General features: G+C 43.3%; 1 protein-coding gene across 3 annotated transcripts in view; it reads left to right on the top strand.

The window, feature by feature from the left end:
• enpp1 (ectonucleotide pyrophosphatase/phosphodiesterase 1) overlaps positions 1-17,562 on the top strand; it is an 83,923-nt gene that overhangs the window by 8,743 nt on the left and 57,618 nt on the right. For all 3 annotated transcript variants that reach the window (XM_051875080.1, XM_051875082.1, XM_051875083.1), the window contains one exon: positions 9,623-9,748. In XM_051875080.1, coding sequence (XP_051731040.1) covers positions 9,623-9,748 — 126 coding nt within the window. The remainder of the gene's footprint in view (positions 1-9,622; positions 9,749-17,562) is intronic.

The raw sequence follows: 17,562 nt of genomic DNA, 5'->3' as shown, positions 1-17,562 counted from the left end.
ATTTGAAATAAATGAAGAATTTAAACGCATTTACACTGAAGAAAATACTTGTCCATGAAAGAGGACAAATAAAATAAATTATCTTGCTCTATCAGTGCAAGTGAAACTTGTGAAGTTAGTTATAGTTGATAATATATAGTGATAGAGACTCAAACATGTAAGGTTACATGTAGGCCTAGTCATTTTTAAAGAGTTATCTATCAATTCTACAGCTTATTTATATTACACATAATCTGTATATTTTAATGTTTATTTAAACTAAATGCTTAATAACTGTTAAACTAAAATTGCTTGTGTGTAATGGATTAATAATAATAATGATCATATAATAATTATATAATAATATAATCATAATCATAAAATAATAGATAATAATAAAAAAAAATTATCATTAAAGCCAGACAATTTTATCGTTTAATATTTGTTTTTACTATATAGTGACCTTTAATTTGGAGGAAGAGAAACTGGGGGAGTGACTTTATTGCGTTGAATGTGTTAGTGTCACTTTGCTCGCATCTGATTGGTCCAGTTTAGGTTTGAGATCAAATTATTCTAACCAGACTGTTATTTTAATATATTTTAAGCTGCATTTAAAGGGCTAAGTTAGTTCTTCACCACGGCCCAGAATACATTAGGCAAGGCAAGGTAAGGCATGTTTATTTACATAGCATATTTCTTAAACAATGGTAATTAAAAGTGCTTTACATAAAAACGAACAGATGTATAAAAAATAAAAATAGCATGCATAAGAAATAAAAATACATACAACAATAAAAGCAGAGAATAAAAATCATTAAAATTATTAAAATAAAATTGATTTAAAATGTATTAAAACAGTTAAGAATAAAAAAACAAACATACATATAATACAGTGCAATCAGTCAGACATAGCACAGTGTTCCTTCAGTAAATGCACAGCTAAACAGATGTGTTTTGAGTCTGGATTTGAAAGTGTCTACTGTTAGAGCACATCTGATTTCTTCTGTTCCAACTAGAGTTGTCAAAAGTACCGACTTCAGTACCGAGTCGGTACTGAAATTTTAAAAATGTGACGCTTTGAGCGCTGTTGAGCGGATTCATAATCACCTCTGGTTTGTCCATTGTGTTCATGGCTCATCGGATATGTCTGTGATTGGCTTCGATGATCAACGCTGTAAAAACGTTGTAAATAGTCATCAATTACTCTCTTCACCAAGCACTTACACAGATACACACCAGAGCATTTGAAAGCAGGCCAGCTAGAGTTTGACTTTGTAGATAGAACCTTTTTGTTTTCTAAAAAAAAGTCCCAAAATGTACACAACTTAAAAAAAGAAACATCACATAATGTAAATAAGTTGTCACAGAATATGAATATGTGAATAACTCAATTTTGACAAAAATGTCAGATAGAACCTTATAATTCTAGGGGGGAGGTTATATCTTAATGTAATAAAAATAATAGCCTGATCTTACATTTTAATATTCATATCTAATAGGGCTCAACTGATGATTTTTTTTTTTTAATTATCAGACACCACTTTGGGCCTATTATCCTCATCTATGATGACTATTTTGACTGTTTCTTTTGCAAAGTAATACTGTTGCCCGGATGGAAATTTATAACTATTCCAAAAAAGTATCATCCGAACCTCTGCTGGGAAGGAAATATAGAGACCGGACCTCTTGGAACTTTAGTTGAATACCCCTGCTCTAGGGCATAATTAATAGAATCTAATATTAAGACTCCGCCTATGTCCAGGCTAAATAGAGCTCTGGCATTCCATCCTATCCAGGAGATTTTCCCTTTGAAAGACTTCACTGCCATCTTTAACTCAAGTGTTATGGGGTCCTCCAAAAATTATATATCAGTGAGTTGTAAATTTGGTAAGATTCTTGCAAAAATCACAAAATACCTGATTAATTTGTTTAGGTTTTGTTACAACATCGCCCTCTTTATTTCTAATGGCATTCATTGAAGATTTTGCCTCATGTTGTTTTAATTTCCATGTTCTTTGAACTTTTCTTTCTGTTGCCTCTTGTTCTGTCATTCTCAATCTCTGTCATTCTCCTAGATCTCGATGCTTTTAACTTTGAAGAGAAAGCAATGTAGACCCCTCTTATAAAACACTCCCATATTTGTGGATTGTTACACTGTGAGCTATTAAATTCCAAACTCCTTAAGCTGTCGATAAATTTGCATGATTGCATCATAAATTCTTAGTTTGTCGAGACTATCCTTAAATTGCCTGCTATGGAGCTTTGGGGTGGAAGTAAGAATAATATTGCAAAGTATCAGGGAGTGGTCTGAGATGAGAATAGTCAACATGGTTATATACAATACTGTTAATCAGAGATGGTGAAACATATGTAATCAATCCTAGAATATGTGTGTTGAGCTGAGTAAAAAGAGAAGTCTAAATTGGAGATAAATGCGGTCTATCACTGGATCTAGATAGTTGAAGGGGTGTGTCAGGAAATTTGTGTAAACTTGAAAAAGTGACACAAAGAAATGATGGTTCAGAGTTATTTGGGGTGTAGACAGAGGCCAAAAGCAGTTTTGTATTGTTAATATTAATAAGAACACATACAGACCTTCCATTTACTGTACTCTCCGTGTAGTCTATAGACATCTGTAGCATCCTGTCTACTAAAATCAGGACTCCCTTTGTTTTAGTGGTACGAGTGCGCTACCACCTTGAAACGTCTATTTTGAAAACGATGGACCTCCAATAGATTTTACGTGCGTCTCTTGAATTACAGCTATGGATACATGTTTACTGTGATGACTTCTTCAGTGGTGTTGCCAGAGTCTCATTAGAGTCAAGGAACTTTTCTCCTTCTTTTGGAGATTCAAAGTTAAAAGATTGACCACGGTGTGTCAACTTGAGCTCATCTGGGTAAATGAGGAATGGCTTGAGACCAAGGGCGATCATCTTCCAAATTCCATTCGCTTCCTTGCCATCTTGTTGTTGAAGGCAGGAAAGAAAGACAGTATCCACCCTTTGTACTTCACAGGGTAAGCCTCCCTTGCACCTTTCAGAGATGCCTGACGATACACGCAATCAAGAAGTTTGAAGATCAAATTGCGTGAATGCGAGGATTCTGTTTCCCTTCTATGGTAAAGCTGTCTCAATTTTAATCTCTTTACCAGTTAGGGAGAGTATCCATACAGGTAACCACATCTTGAGAAATCCAGATTCTGGTAAGTCCACTAGCCTCAACTTTGAGCAGTGGCTCACATCTATCTCTGTTATTTTTGCAGAGAGGGATACAATCTGTCGGTCATGATCTCTAATGCCTTACTTGTGAACCCATACTGTGGCTTGAAGGGTATCAAATCGGGAGTTCACTTTTTGCAAAGACCTGCCGAACTCTTCAACATCACATGCGAGACCGCTGACAGTTTTATTTGCCTGCTTGACTTGACATTTCAAATCTGTTAATTGTGGTATCACCAAGTTATCCACAGCCCTTTAACCACAGCCAATACTGATGCGTCAAAGTGCTCTTGCTGCTCTGTCAGAGCCTGTTTCACAGCTCTCAAGATGGCATCATCAAGGTCTTCAGTAGAAACGCTCATAGTTTCTTGCATTTTTTTTTTCTTAACCTTGTGAACTAACACATTTCATTTTCCCATGTCCATTAAGGTTGCAGAATGTAATATTGGCAGCTAGTGATTGAAATGGGTATTGCAGCAAAAATTCAAAATATTGGAGAGAGTTGTTTCCCCTACCCCCTCCTCCTCAGACTTGACGCTCACGCGGGTTGCCAGGACATGCAACAGGAACGAGCGCAATCGACAATGAAAAGTGATGAGCCTTACACTGTAAGCTGATGAGTTGATTTATCCACGTTTTAATATGCCTCTGGTCATAGAGCTTTTTAGATGCCGAGACTTAGGTCGGGTGGAATCTGTGATCTCTGACCCAGTTTGTTTGCTGGCTTCCATGGCTGCAATACGCTGTATTTTCCATCAACTGCTAACACGGGATGTTGCTGTTGGGTAAATTGGCCGTGGGCTGGATATCACAGACCAAAACAAAAAACAGACTCTCCCACACAGAACGCACATTTCAAAGTAGAAAAACTGGCTGTAGCACTGTTTTTCAGAGAAACAAGTATGTGAACTTAGCATGTTTCCCAAAGATCTGCATTTTATGGTATTTTTATGCTTTAGTACAGTCAAAAAAAATAAAATAAAGTACATACAGCACCTTAAGCTCACAAGACCAAAGGGTGTCCCATTTGTCATTTTAGATTTTAGATGGGTGCTCGCAAGTGCCCTTTGCAGCTGATATGCGCCCTTAGGGTTCCATTTGGAACAGGGCCTTAAGTACAATTTTAAAAAGTGCACTTTGTAATAATGTCAAATTAAAAGTTTTACTTTAAATTACATTTTAAATCATTAAAATGTTTAATACACTCCTGTTGTTTAAAGTAGAACATACACTTTTTATGTTTTGACTAACATACAAGTACTTAATTATAATTTTAACTGCAGCCTATAGTGTTATTTGATATATTTAAAGTTAATATATTTTAAATGTACTAAATTGCCAATTCATCATTACAAATATGTAAATACAAATATATTTAAATATGACATAAAAGTTTCAATAGAAATGACATTAAAGGTGAAGTATGTAGATTTTTTATTTTTTATGTTCTTTTAACAGAGTTTTTTTCATTGACTACTATTAGTGTGCCATTCAGCCTGTTTAACCAATGTGGGACCATGACTGATGAATATTACATGGGGAAACACATTCAGCGTCAGTTAAAGAAGTGCATGCAAATTTAAGACATGTGTTAAGACATGCCTTCCAAAGCACCTGTAAGAGCTGTGTTTGTGATGTTTGAGTTGGGGGAGGCACAACGCACGAATGGGGCACTCGCAAATTTGCTTTTTTTTTTGCCACTAGTGTCACAGAAACTATATACCTTTTGTAGTGTATTTTAGTTTACCTGTCACGATCACTGTCTGTTCCTGTCAGTTCCTGGACTCCATTTCCCATAATCCTCCTTGCCAATCACATGCACACTCCACACCAATCACCAGCTGCCACATACAGCTTAGCACACTACCTGGACTATAAAGGACTCACACACACGCCACCTCATTGCGAAGTCTTGATTTGCCCCGGTGATCACTACTGAGCGTTTTCTTGTGGATTGTATTTCTGTTGCCGTTGGACTGTTTATTGGACTGTGTTTGTTTGCCGCCTGCCCTGATCCTTGCCTGTTATTTGGACTGTGTTTGTTTGCCGCCTGCCCTGACCATTGCCTGTGACTTTACTCTGCTTGTCTGCCGCCTGCCTCGACCATTGCCTGTCCCTGTTTGTGTCTCTGCCTTTGCCCCTGTCTGCTTTGGTGTTTATCGTAATAAAGCTGCAAATGGATCCTCACGCCTTCGACCCATCATTACAGAAGACTTCGCCATCAAACGATCCAGCAGCTTCAACGAGCGCTTCCAGCCTTAGCATGGACCCAGCAATACGTCTCGTCCGCCTTCGGCAAGGTAATTGTACACTCGAGGACCACATTCAGAAGTTTTTAGACATTTCTCTGACCTGCCTGACTGTGCCCTCATTGACTTCTTTGGCTATGGATTAAACGAACCATTGAAGGACTACTTACTTATTAATGGTCCCCGAGGGTCGTTCGTGGAATTTCTGGACTTTGCCCTGCTTACTGTTGGTTCACTTTTTACTGTGGGTGTCGCGGAGGAACGTGACACCTCGTTCCCCCATGTAATGGCTGCCTCTAAAGAGAGCATTCACAAAATGGCGGCCACAACATCATCATCACATGTCTCCGCTGATCTTCCAGAGCCAAGTCAAGTCTCCGTTGATCTTCTAGAATTACATCACGTCTCTGGATCTGTTTGGGAGCGGAGTGGGTTGCGTTCCAGTGTGGCTGATCCAGCGCTGACTTCAGTACGAGCGGCTGGCATTCCTAAGCCTCCGCCGGCCGCTTCACACTCAAGCTCGCCGGTTGCTACGCCCTCAAGCTCGCCGGTTGCTACGCCCTCAAGCTCGCCGGTTGCTACGCCCTCAAGCTCGCCGGTTGCTACGCACTCAAGCTCGCCGGTTGCTACGCACTCAAACTCTCTGGATGCTATGGACAAGATGGCCGCTTTGCCAGTGCCCACGGGCAAGATGGCCGCCCCGCCACTGTCTGGCAACACAGGGGTCGTTCCAGCCAGTGAGTCCACTTCAGAACCAGCTCCAGCCCGTGAGTCTGCTTCAACCCATGAGCCCGCTGCAGCGCCCACCGAGGAGGTAGGCACAGAGCCACCGCCTCAACCATTCAAACGGAGGAGGAGGAGGAAGAAGGCTTCCTCCAGCCCTCAAGGCCCGGAGGCCTTCCCAGAGCCCGCTGTAGGCCCGGAGGCCGTCCCAGAGCAGCCCGCTGCCGTCCCAGAGCAGTCCGCTGCCGTCCCAGAGCAATCCGCTCTTCCTGATACAGCCACGGAGGCCGGCACCGAGCTCCTCGCCCTGCCGGCGCCACCCGAGCTCCTCGCCCTGCCGGCGCCACCCGAGCTCCTCGCCCTGCCGGCGCCACCCGAGCTCCTCGCCCTGCCGGCGCCACCCGAGCTCCTTACCCACGAAACCGCCACGGCCTCCGTTGAATTCCCCAAGAACTTTTTGGGGGGGGGCCATATACCTGAGGGTGGGGAGCTTGTGGGTGGGGACCCTGCACGGCCGCGATCATCAGCGGCCTCCGAATTGCTTGAGCTTGCGGGTGGGGACCTTACACGCCCACGGCCTTCAACCGCCTGTGAACTGCTGTGGCCAGCTACGGACCCTGACCTGCCGTGGTTGCCCAAGCCACCTGACCTGCCGTGGTTGCCCAAGCCACCTGACCCGCCGTGGTTGCCCAAGCCACCTGACCCGCCGTGGGCGCCCAAGCCACCTGACCCGCCGTGGGCGCCCAAGCCACCTGACCCGCCGTGGCCTCCCGACACTCCTGACCCGCCGTGGCCGCCCGTGGCACCTGACCCGCCGTGGCCGCCCGTGGCACCTGACCCGCCGTGGCCGCCCGTGGCACCTGACCCGCCGTGGCCGCCCGTGGCACCTGACCCGCCGTGGCCGCCCGTGGCACCTGACCCGCCGTGGCCGCCCGAGTTCCTGGACCTGCATTGGAGACCCCGTTCCCGTCTGCCAACAGGTCTCCAATGTACCCACCCCCCCTCCCTATCTGTGCCATTTACGCCGCGAGGACGCGCCTTCCGGAAGGGGGGCGTTATGTCACGATCACTGTCTGTTCCTGTCAGTTCCTGGACTCCATTTCCCATAATCCTCCTTGCCAATCACATGCACACTCCACACCAATCACCAGCTGCCACATACAGCTTAGCACACTACCTGGACTATAAAGGACTCACACACACACCACCTCATTGCGAAGTCTTGATTTGCCCCGGTGATCACTACTGAGCGTTTTCTTGTGGATTGTATTTCTGTTGCCGTTGGACTGTTTATTGGACTGTGTTTGTTTGCCGCCTGCCCTGATCCTTGCCTGTTATTTGGACTGTGTTTGTTTGCCGCCTGCCCTGACCATTGCCTGTGACTTTACTCTGCTTGTCTGCCGCCTGCCTCGACCATTGCCTGTCCCTGTTTGTGTCTCTGCCTTTGCCCCTGTCTGCTTTGGTGTTTATCGTAATAAAGCTGCAAATGGATCCTCACGCCTTCGACCTATCATTACATTACCATTAATGCTTGTCAGTACATTTGGTTGTAAACTTCAACCATATTTTGAAGATAGATTACTGATTACTGAAGTCCTACTTAAGTGGGTCAAAAAAGCACTCTTAAGTTCAACTAATTTCATTTAATATAAATTTAAACTAATATATTTTTCATTTCATTGTAAATGCAATTAACTTTACATTAATTTCAAAAACTTTACATTCAGTTCGTGCTTAAAGGATTAGTTCACTTCAGAATTAAAATTTCCTGATAATTTAGTCACTCCCATGTCATCTGAGATGTTTATGTATTTCTTTCTTCAGGTGAAAAAAAATTAAGGTTTTTGAGGAAAACATTCAAATATATATATATATATATATATATATATATATTTATTTATTTATATTTATATATTTTTTTTTCTTTTATAAAACCTTAATTTCTTTTTGACTGAAGAAAAAAAAAACATCTTGGATGACATGGGTGTGAGTAAATTATCAGGAAATTTTAATTCTGAAGTGAACTAATCCTTTAACTATTCTTTTAAAGTACATATTGTTTCTGTAATCAATACTCTTTATAACAGTATGCTAATGTGTACTTTTCTCAAAGGATTGTGCGTTTCTGATTACCTGATGTGCATTTTGAGTAATTGGATCTTAATACATTTTGTTCACACCTTCATTTAGTGCTGTTCTCTTATGAATGGATCACCCTAAACGGTTGTTAATAATAGGTGTAAACTCTCCCTTGGGTCATGGCACTGTAACATCACACTCTTCAGTTTGAGGAAGCCTTAAGTTATGTTTTGTTTTTCGGTAGACCTGCAAACCATCTGTGTTTGTGTGTGTCCGAGATAGAAAAATGGAAAATGAAGTTATTTAAAGTGTGTGTACAGACACTGACCATTTATGCAGGGCTGGAACAGCCCAGAAAAGTTTGGCTTTGCAAACATTGGAAACAAGAATGTCTGTACCGTCAACACCCACCTGTTGAAATTCCCTCAATACAGTGTTAGAGCTGTGCGGAGTAACTGTGGGTTTCTCAGAGTTTGGGCTCAAAGTCCCTCCCTGTAGTTTTTTTCGCTGATGTTTTGAATCAGTTCCATTTTCCAACACAGTAGCCAAATGTTCCTCCCCGTGGCGCCTGCTGTGTGCACTGCATGTGTGGAATGGGTGGATTTTGCTTTTATTTGGTGAATTGCACATAAAGGATCAGTGACTTTCATTCTGCTGACACAGATTCTTTTCCTGTCTTGCTGTCTCCTCCGGTCTCATTTTTTTCAGATTTACAATTCTATAGAACTTTATTGCCAGGAAAACAGCTGCAGCTGTTACCAGTTGAAACATTTACAAAATATCTTCTTTTGCTTTCCAGAAGAAAGAAAGCAGGGATATGCGATATGTTGCTAAGAATATGTTATATCATTACTTGAAAGCATAACAAACAAACCAGCATTTATGATAGAATTTTTACCTAATAATATATTATAAAAAGAACTTTAATAATAGTTAGAACTAAATAATAATAATGATAATAATAGTTATAAATAAACCTAAAACTTATTTTATTTTATTTCTCATTTTCATTGAGTGTAACTTTACGTACAAAAAAAACTAAAACTAAAACAAAAATTAATACAAATAAATGGGTTGACCAGTTTTTGTATTCATTTGTAACTATTTTATAGTTTTTATTGATATTTTGAATTAGTTTTTATATTTTATATAAATACACTCCTCTATACAGCTCTGAAGGCTGCACATATATATCAAATCATCAGCAGTTTATATATTGATACTGCACTGAAACATTCATTTTCTGTGAAACTGCTTTGAAACGAAATGTACTGTGCAAAGCACTATACAGCTAAACTTGAATCAAATACTCTCATAATCTTCCCACATCTTCTGTCACGCTGTTTCTCACCATCAGTCATTGTGTTCCAGGTCAACGCTGGACATGTTCTAAATTCCGCTGCGGTGAGGAGCGCTTGGTGAACAGCCTCTGCTCCTGTTCTGCCGACTGTGTGAAAGTGGGTGACTGCTGCTTTAACTACAAGAGCACATGTGAAGGTACATGACCCGCTTTGCTCTGTATTCCATAGTTGCATACTTATTAGTTGTCATTTATGTTGTATAAGTGAAAATAAAGACATTTTGTATTGATACAATCCCGCAAGGGTTGTATAAGATCCTTAAGCTGGTTTATTTCTTAGCTTTGAACAGGCATGTATCTGATTTGTTGAACGGCTCATCGGGTCTGTGAAGTTGTAATGGCCTTTGCCTTTGAAGTTATTTAGGCCTGGAATTAATCTCCCCTCAGCAGGATAGAGAGCAGTAAAGCTTCCCTACATGGTGTTTTCATGGCCAGTTGTTTTTCTTTTAAATATTTTCACAAATGTTCAGCTGATTATTTTAAGTCACTTTTTGGTTATGATGGAATAGTATCCAAATAGTGTTATAGCACTATTGTTTTCTACTAGTCATCACACATTTGCTTAAGTAAATTGGATCAAGTAGATTGGATCTTAAAGTCTTGCACTAAAAGCTATTATATATTTCCACTTTTATTACACTGTAAAAAGAAGACAGTTTATGCCATCACTATATAATGTAAGGTAAGTTGTCATATTGGATCTGCCAAATAGCCAATTATAGACTTTTCAATAAACTTTAAAAAGTCCAACAAAACAACCCTTGTGAAAAAGAAGTGTGTTGTATTGAATGTGCATCGTATTTCAAATCATAAAAGTATACTTTAAAAAAACAGTACTTGCATGCAGACAATAATATTAATAAAAATAAGTCCACTTAAGTGTACTTAAAGAGAGTGCACTTTCAATGTCACAAAAATATTTAAAAAAAATAAGTTTGACTCCAAAGTACATTTTGAATCATTGTTTTAATAAACTTTTGTGATGTTTTAATGTACACTTATTTTTATGTGTTGACTAACATTTTAAGCATGTAAGTACTTGATTATAATTTTAACTGTAGTGTGTTGATTTTAAGTTCTACACACACACACAGGTTAAATTGTGGGGACGTTCCATAGACGTAATGGTTTATACTGTACAAACTGTATTTTCTGTCGCCCTACACCAACCCTACACCTAAACCTACCCATCACAGAAAACTGTGCACATTTTTACTTTCTCAAAAAAAAGCTCATTCTGTATGATTTATAAGCTTTTTGAAAAATGGGTACATGGGGTAATGTCCTCATAAGTCACCCTCTCCTTGTAATACCTATGTCATATCCAGTGTTGGGTAAGTTACTTCAAAAGTAATTACTAATTACATCAATGTTGTATTTAAAATACTTTTCAAATTACTCTGTCTAAAAAGTAATTTCATTACTCAATAAGTAATTTACTAATTACTTCTTAAAATCCCTATAAACCTTGACCGGATAGACAACAGAAAGGAAACTCTTTGAATAATTTTGTAATGATGGGTCAACAGAATGGGGGATCCATTTGCAGCTTTTATTAATAGTATACACACAGGTAAAGGCAGAGGCAGAGACGTAAACGGGGACAGGCAATGGTCGAGGCAGGCGGCAGACAGACGGTAACAGGAAGCAGGCAGAGATCAGGGCAGGCAGCAAACAAACACAGACCAGTAAGCAGGCAAGGATCAAGGCAGGCAGCAGAGAATCACAAGAGGTAAACAGTCCAAACGGCAACAGTATAACAATCCACAGAAAACGCTTAGAAATGATCACCGGGGCAAATCAAGACTTCGCAGTGTGTGTGTGTGTGCGTGCTGCTTAAATAGTGTGAGAGTGATGTGGTGCAGGTGTGTGTGCAATCAGTCCCAGGAATGAGGGCCTATGGGAAATGTAGTCTGAATGATGGTTATTCAATATTCCGGTGAAGGCTCCCTCCGGTGGTGTGGGGGAGGAAGTGCGGGAGCCTCACTTGTGACAGAGCCCCCCCCCGCGAGCGGCTCCAGACGCGAGGAGGCGGACGACGCCGGGGTCTACCACGTGGTCGAGGGGCCGGTCTCTCCGGATGCGTCCTGTGAAACTCTTCTGTGAGTGAGGGGTCCAGGATATCATCCACATCGACCCAGGAACGCTCCTCCGGGCCGTACCCCTCCCAGTCGACTAGGTACTGAAGTCTCCCACCCGGCGCCTGGAATCGAGTAGTTCTCGAACTTGGTAAGCCTCCTCGCCTTCGATCAGCATGGGTGGGCGGTTGCGGGCCTCGACTCCCTCCGACTCCCCCCCTCGGACCACCAGAGGGTTTCAGCAACGACACATGGAAAGTGGGAGAAACACGGTAGTTAGTGGGTAGGTCTAATCGAAATGACACAGGAGTGATTTGTTTAATAATTTGAAAAGGCCCTACAAACCTGGGACTGAGCTTTCTGCATGGAAGTCGGAGGCGAAGATCTCGTGTGGATAGCCAGACCCATTGGCCCACGGTGTACTCTGGACTGGGACGCCGGTGACGATTGGCCTGTACCTCCTGCCTTCTCACAGCGCGCTGCAGATGGTGATGGGCGAGGTTCCACGTCTCCTCACTGCGTTGCAGCCACTCTGTCACGGATGGTAGGTTGGTCGGTTCACCGGACCAAGGGAAAAGTGGTGGCTGGTAGCCAAGTACACATTTGAAGGGAGTCACGCCGGTGGCGGTTTTCTGGAGAGAGTTTTGTGCGTATTCCGCCCACATCAGGTAACGACTCCAGTCGTTTTGATTTTGTTGGCAGTAAGTGCGTAGGAATCTGGTGAGCTCTTGGTTCATGCGCTCTGTTTGGCCATTGGATTCGGGGTGGTATCCTGATGGGAGACTGACATTGACATTCAGGTGTTTAAAGAAAGCTGCCCATACCCGGGATGTGAACTGTGGCCCTCTGTCCGATACAGTGTCCTCAGGCAGACCGTAGAAACGGAATACATAGTTGCAGAGGGTCTCTGCTGTTTCAAAAGCAGATGGTAGTTTGGGTAGTGGAATGAGTCGACAGGCTTTAGAGAATCGGTCCATAACCGTAAGAATGGTGGTGTGGCCACGGGACACAGGGAGGTCGGTGACGAAGTCAATTGCTATGTGGGACCAGAGGCGTTGAGGAATGGGCAGTGGCTGTAACAACTGCCCATTTTTTTTTTTACGAACTGAGTGGTCTCTGCTAGCATGGTGTCCCACCAGAACCGGTTCTGTAACAGATGGAGTGTGGCAGTGATACCCGGGTGACCAGAACTGGGAAGAGCATGGACTTGATACAGTAACTTGCTGCGGAGGGCTTCTGGTACAAACGTGCGACCTGGTGGGCATTCTGGGGGTGGTACAGTCTGTGCGTGGAGTTCGGTGATTTCTGTCATGATGTCCCATTGTACGGGAGCGACCAGAAGTTTGACGGGGATGATGCTTTCCTCGATCTTTGTTCTCTCTACCTCCTCCACTTGGCGAGACAGCACGTCGGCTTTGATGTTCCTTGAGCCTGGTCGATATGTCACGGTGAACTGAAATCTGGTGAAGAACATGGCCCACCTGGCTTGTCTGGGGTTTAAGCGTTTGGCTGAGCGGAGGTATTCAAGGTTTTTGTGGTCAGCGAGTATGGTGAATGGGTGTTGTGCTCCCTCCAGCCAGTGCCGCCACTCCTCCAATGCTGCCTTCATAGCTAGTAGCTCCCGGTTGCCTACATCGTAGTTTCATTCTGCTGCTGATAACTTCCTTGAGTAGAATGCACATGGAAACATTTTGGCTGGATTTCCTTGACGTTGTGAGAGTACGGCCCCGATGCCTGTGCTGGATGCGTCAACCTCTACGATGAAGGGGAGCTCTGGATCTGGGTGACGGAGAATGGGAGCAGTGGTGAAGCGTTCCTTTAATTCCTGGAAAGCCTGTATAGCCTCATTGGACCAGGTGAGACATGTGGACTGTCGTTTGGTCATGGAGGTTAGAGGAGCTGCAATGCCACTGAAGTTCCTTATAAACCGCCTGTAGAAATTAGCGAACCCTAGGAATCGTTGCAGTTCTTTCAGCGTTCGCGGTTGTGGCCATTCTAGAACTGCTCTCACCTTGCCGTCGTCCATAGCCACCCCCTCGTGACTGATGACATACCCCAAGAAAGACGTGGATGTGCGGTGAAACTCACATTTCTCGGCTTTGGCGTAGAGTTGGTGCTGAATGAGGCGTTGTAGAACAGCCCGGACGTGTTGGATGTGTTCCTCGAACGTGCTGGAATAGATGAGGATGTCATCTATGTAAACTACGACCCAGCGGTTGACCTTTTTCCGAAAGACATCGTTAATGAAGGACTGGAACACGGAGGGACTGTTGGCCAGCCCGAACGGCATCACGAGGGTCTCGTAGTGGCCAGTGGCGGTGGAAAAGGCGGTTTTCCATTCGTCCCCCTCTCTGATGCGTATTAGATTATAGGCACAGCGAAGATCCAGCTTGGTAAAGTATTTAGCCTGCCGTAACTGCTCTAGAGCTGCTGGAACCAGGGGCAAAGGGTAACGAAATTTGACGGTGATATCATTAAGTCCGCGGTAGTCAATGCAGGGTCTGAGACTGCCGTCCTTCTTCTTGACAAAGAAGAAGCCTGATGCCGCTGGTGACGTTGAGGGCCGGATGAATCCTTTGGCTAGCTCCTCTTCAATGAATTTTTTCATAGCAGCAGATTCAGGTTGGGATAAAGGGAATATTCTGCCCTTGGGGGGCGTGGTACCTGGTAGTAAGTCAATGGCACAGTCACTGTATCGATGTGGGGGTAACTCCGTGGCTTTGCTCTTGCTGAAAGCGATTGCCAGGTCAGCATACTCGACGGGGATGTGGGTCTCATCGGAACTAACTTTGTGGACAGATACAGCTTGAACTGGTAATGAGGTGACTTGTTTCAGACAAAGTTCATGACAGGATGGATCCCATTGAATAATCTGTCCCTCCTTCCAGGAAATGTGTGGGTTGTGGGTCCTGAGCCACGGGAGACCAAGGATGACTGGGTTGTTGGGTGAGTAGATGACGTAAAATCTGATGGGTTCATGGTGTAATACTCCTACTTGCAGAATAACTTCAGCAGTGATGTGGGCGACTCTCCCCTCTCCGATGGGCCGACCATCTAGCGCCTCCACTGTCAATTGAGAATTGCAAGCAGTTAGAGTGATGTGTGTTCCTGAATGAAAGTGTTTGACATGAAATTGCCTGCCGCCCCAGAGTCTATAAGCGCCTGAGTGGATATGCACTGGTCGTTAACAGTCACATGTACTGGTATTTTGAAACTGTTAGCTGAATAGCTGGTGGATTGCTGGGGACTCACCGCCTTCGGGTTAGAGGGATTTTGCCCGGATGGGACAATTGACTTTGATGTGACCGGCTTGGCCGCAGTACAGACACAGGTGGAGTTGTCTTCTCTCTCTCTTTCTTCTGGGTGAAGCGGAGTATAGCCGAGCTGCATGGGTTCTGGAGTGGGGTTGGTTAAGGTTTGGGAAGTGGGCAATCGGATCGGACGTCGAGAGCGAAGTTAGTTGTCAATTTGGATGGCCAGTTCTATGAATTCGCTAAGCGTTCTTCCCTCGTCACGGCAGGCTAGTTCGGCTTAAAGTTCTAGAGACAAACCTTTGCGAAACAGCAACTTCAATGTATCATCGACCCAGTTTGTCTGAGCTGCTAGAGTTCGGAACGTGAGAGCATTCTCAGCAGCGGTGGTTTTGCCCTGGCACAGCGACAGCAGTTGATCTCCAGCGCTTTTACCTCCCGCGGGATGTTCGAAAACCTCTTTGAACTTTCGGAGAAATGCAGAGAATGTGGGAAACACGGAGCCGTCCTCTCACCACACTGCCGTGGCCCAATCCAGCGCTTTACCAGACAGCAGCGAGCAAACGAAGGATATCCGACTGGAATCGGTGGGATACAGAGCAGGCTGTTGGTTAACAGAGAGTGAGCATTGAAGCAAAAATCCCTTACATTTAGCTAGATTGCCATCAAACTTCTCTGGGAAGGCGAGTCGGGGGTTCACCGCAGGAGCGGGAGTGAAGGCCTGGTTGTCGGGAGCCGCGGGCGGCGAGGCGGGGGCCTCGTGGGGTCTGAACCGAAGGCTCTGTAGGGTCTTTACCAGCTCCTCAGTAAGAGAAGTTAGTCGGTTCAACTGATGTTGATGAACCGCGAGCTGGTTGGCCTGGGCGGATAGCTCAGTGGTGAGCTGCATGATAGCTGCTGGATCGCTAGTCGGCGAAGTCTTCTGTAATGATGGGTCAACAGAATGGGGATCCATTTGCAGCTTTTATTAAGAATAGTATACACACAGGTAAAGGCAGAGGCAGAGACGTAAACGGGGACAGGCAATGGTCGAGGAAGGCGGCAGACAGACGGTAACAGGAAGCAGGCAGAGATCAGGGCAGGCGGCAAACAAACACAGACCAGTAAGCAGGCAAGGATCAAGGCAGGCAGCAGAGAATCACAAGAGGTAAACAGTCCAAACGGCAACAGTATAACAATCCACAGAAAACGCTTAGAAATGATCACCGGGGCAAATCAAGACTTCGCAGTGTGTGTGTGTGTGTGCGTGCTGCTTAAATAGTGTGAGAGTGATGTGGTGCAGGTGTGTGTGCAATCAGTCCCAGGAATGAGGGCCTATGGGAAATGTAGTCTGAATGATGGTTATTCAATATTCCGGTGAAGGCTCCCTCCGGTGGTGTGGGGGAGGAAGTGCGGGAGCCTCACTTGTGACAAATTTAGTCAAACATGGAATAGTTTAGCCTTTTATAGCTTTTTAAAACATTTTAACTTTATTAAAAAAAAATACTATAATACTTTTATTTACTTTATAATATTTAATTTTTTTTTAGTAACAAATAGGGATGTCACTATACCAAAAATCTAGTAGTCGGTACCGATACCACCAAAAATGCACAATACTCGATGCCAAATTCGATACCACGGTAAACATATATAAAAATACAAATAAAACAATGCTATATATTTTTTTCCAGGTAGGTCTAATAGTAGTAAGTAAAAATACCACAGAAATTGAATAATCAAATATAAAATAACTCTGCATAGTCATAACTGTATAAATTAAATATAGATTAATCCTTATTAAAGCTTTTCTTTTGTTGTTTGATTATCATTTATAATGCAGACAGCCAATAGTAGACAGTAGCATGTTTTAAAGGCTGCTGTCACTAAGACCTAATGGACGGAGACAATATGATGTTACACATGCTGTTCGCATTCACATAATCAATGCGAATATACGGCAAGACGGGCATTTTGACATAACTGATGTGTATGTGAACGTTTATGTGTAATAAACCGCAAAAATTTGACACTCGCGAGAGGCGGCTATGTGTGTGCGCTTTGGTCGAGAGCGCACACATTTTTTTTTTATCTCTAGGATATAGCTTACATTTTACCATAATGTTCTTGCCTACCTGTGTCAAAAAAGTGAAGTAATTGGATTATTTCCATTCTGCAAAACAGCCACTCGCTTCTGCCGACATCTTCAGACAGCGACTACACAGCCAACTGGTGCGAAGTTGGGAACTCACGCGCAACTGCACTGCAGCTAACGAATTTAAAGAGGCAGCGTTCACTATTACCTTTAGACGACAAATTTAGATTTTAAATTCAATATTGATTTAAACAGAACTGTTGAACTAATTTACAGTATGTAACGCAAGTACATTATAAGTAACTGTAATTAAATTACCTAAAAAAATGAACAGTAATCCCTTACTTTTTCAGTGGATAAGTAATTTAATTACAGTAACGCGTTACACCCAACACTGGTCATACCCATGTCATTATACAAATTTGTGTCCTGACTCCTGATATGTCACAAAAACAAGCACACACACACACACACACACACACACACACACAAACACACAAACAAACACAAACACAAACGTCTGGTTTACTACAATTTGTCCCCATAAG

Source organism: Ctenopharyngodon idella, chromosome 20, assembly GCF_019924925.1.
Source record: "Ctenopharyngodon idella isolate HZGC_01 chromosome 20, HZGC01, whole genome shotgun sequence".
In the NCBI taxonomy this organism is placed as follows: Eukaryota; Metazoa; Chordata; class Actinopteri; order Cypriniformes; family Xenocyprididae; genus Ctenopharyngodon; species Ctenopharyngodon idella.
This window is presented reverse-complemented; position numbering and strand designations above follow the sequence as displayed.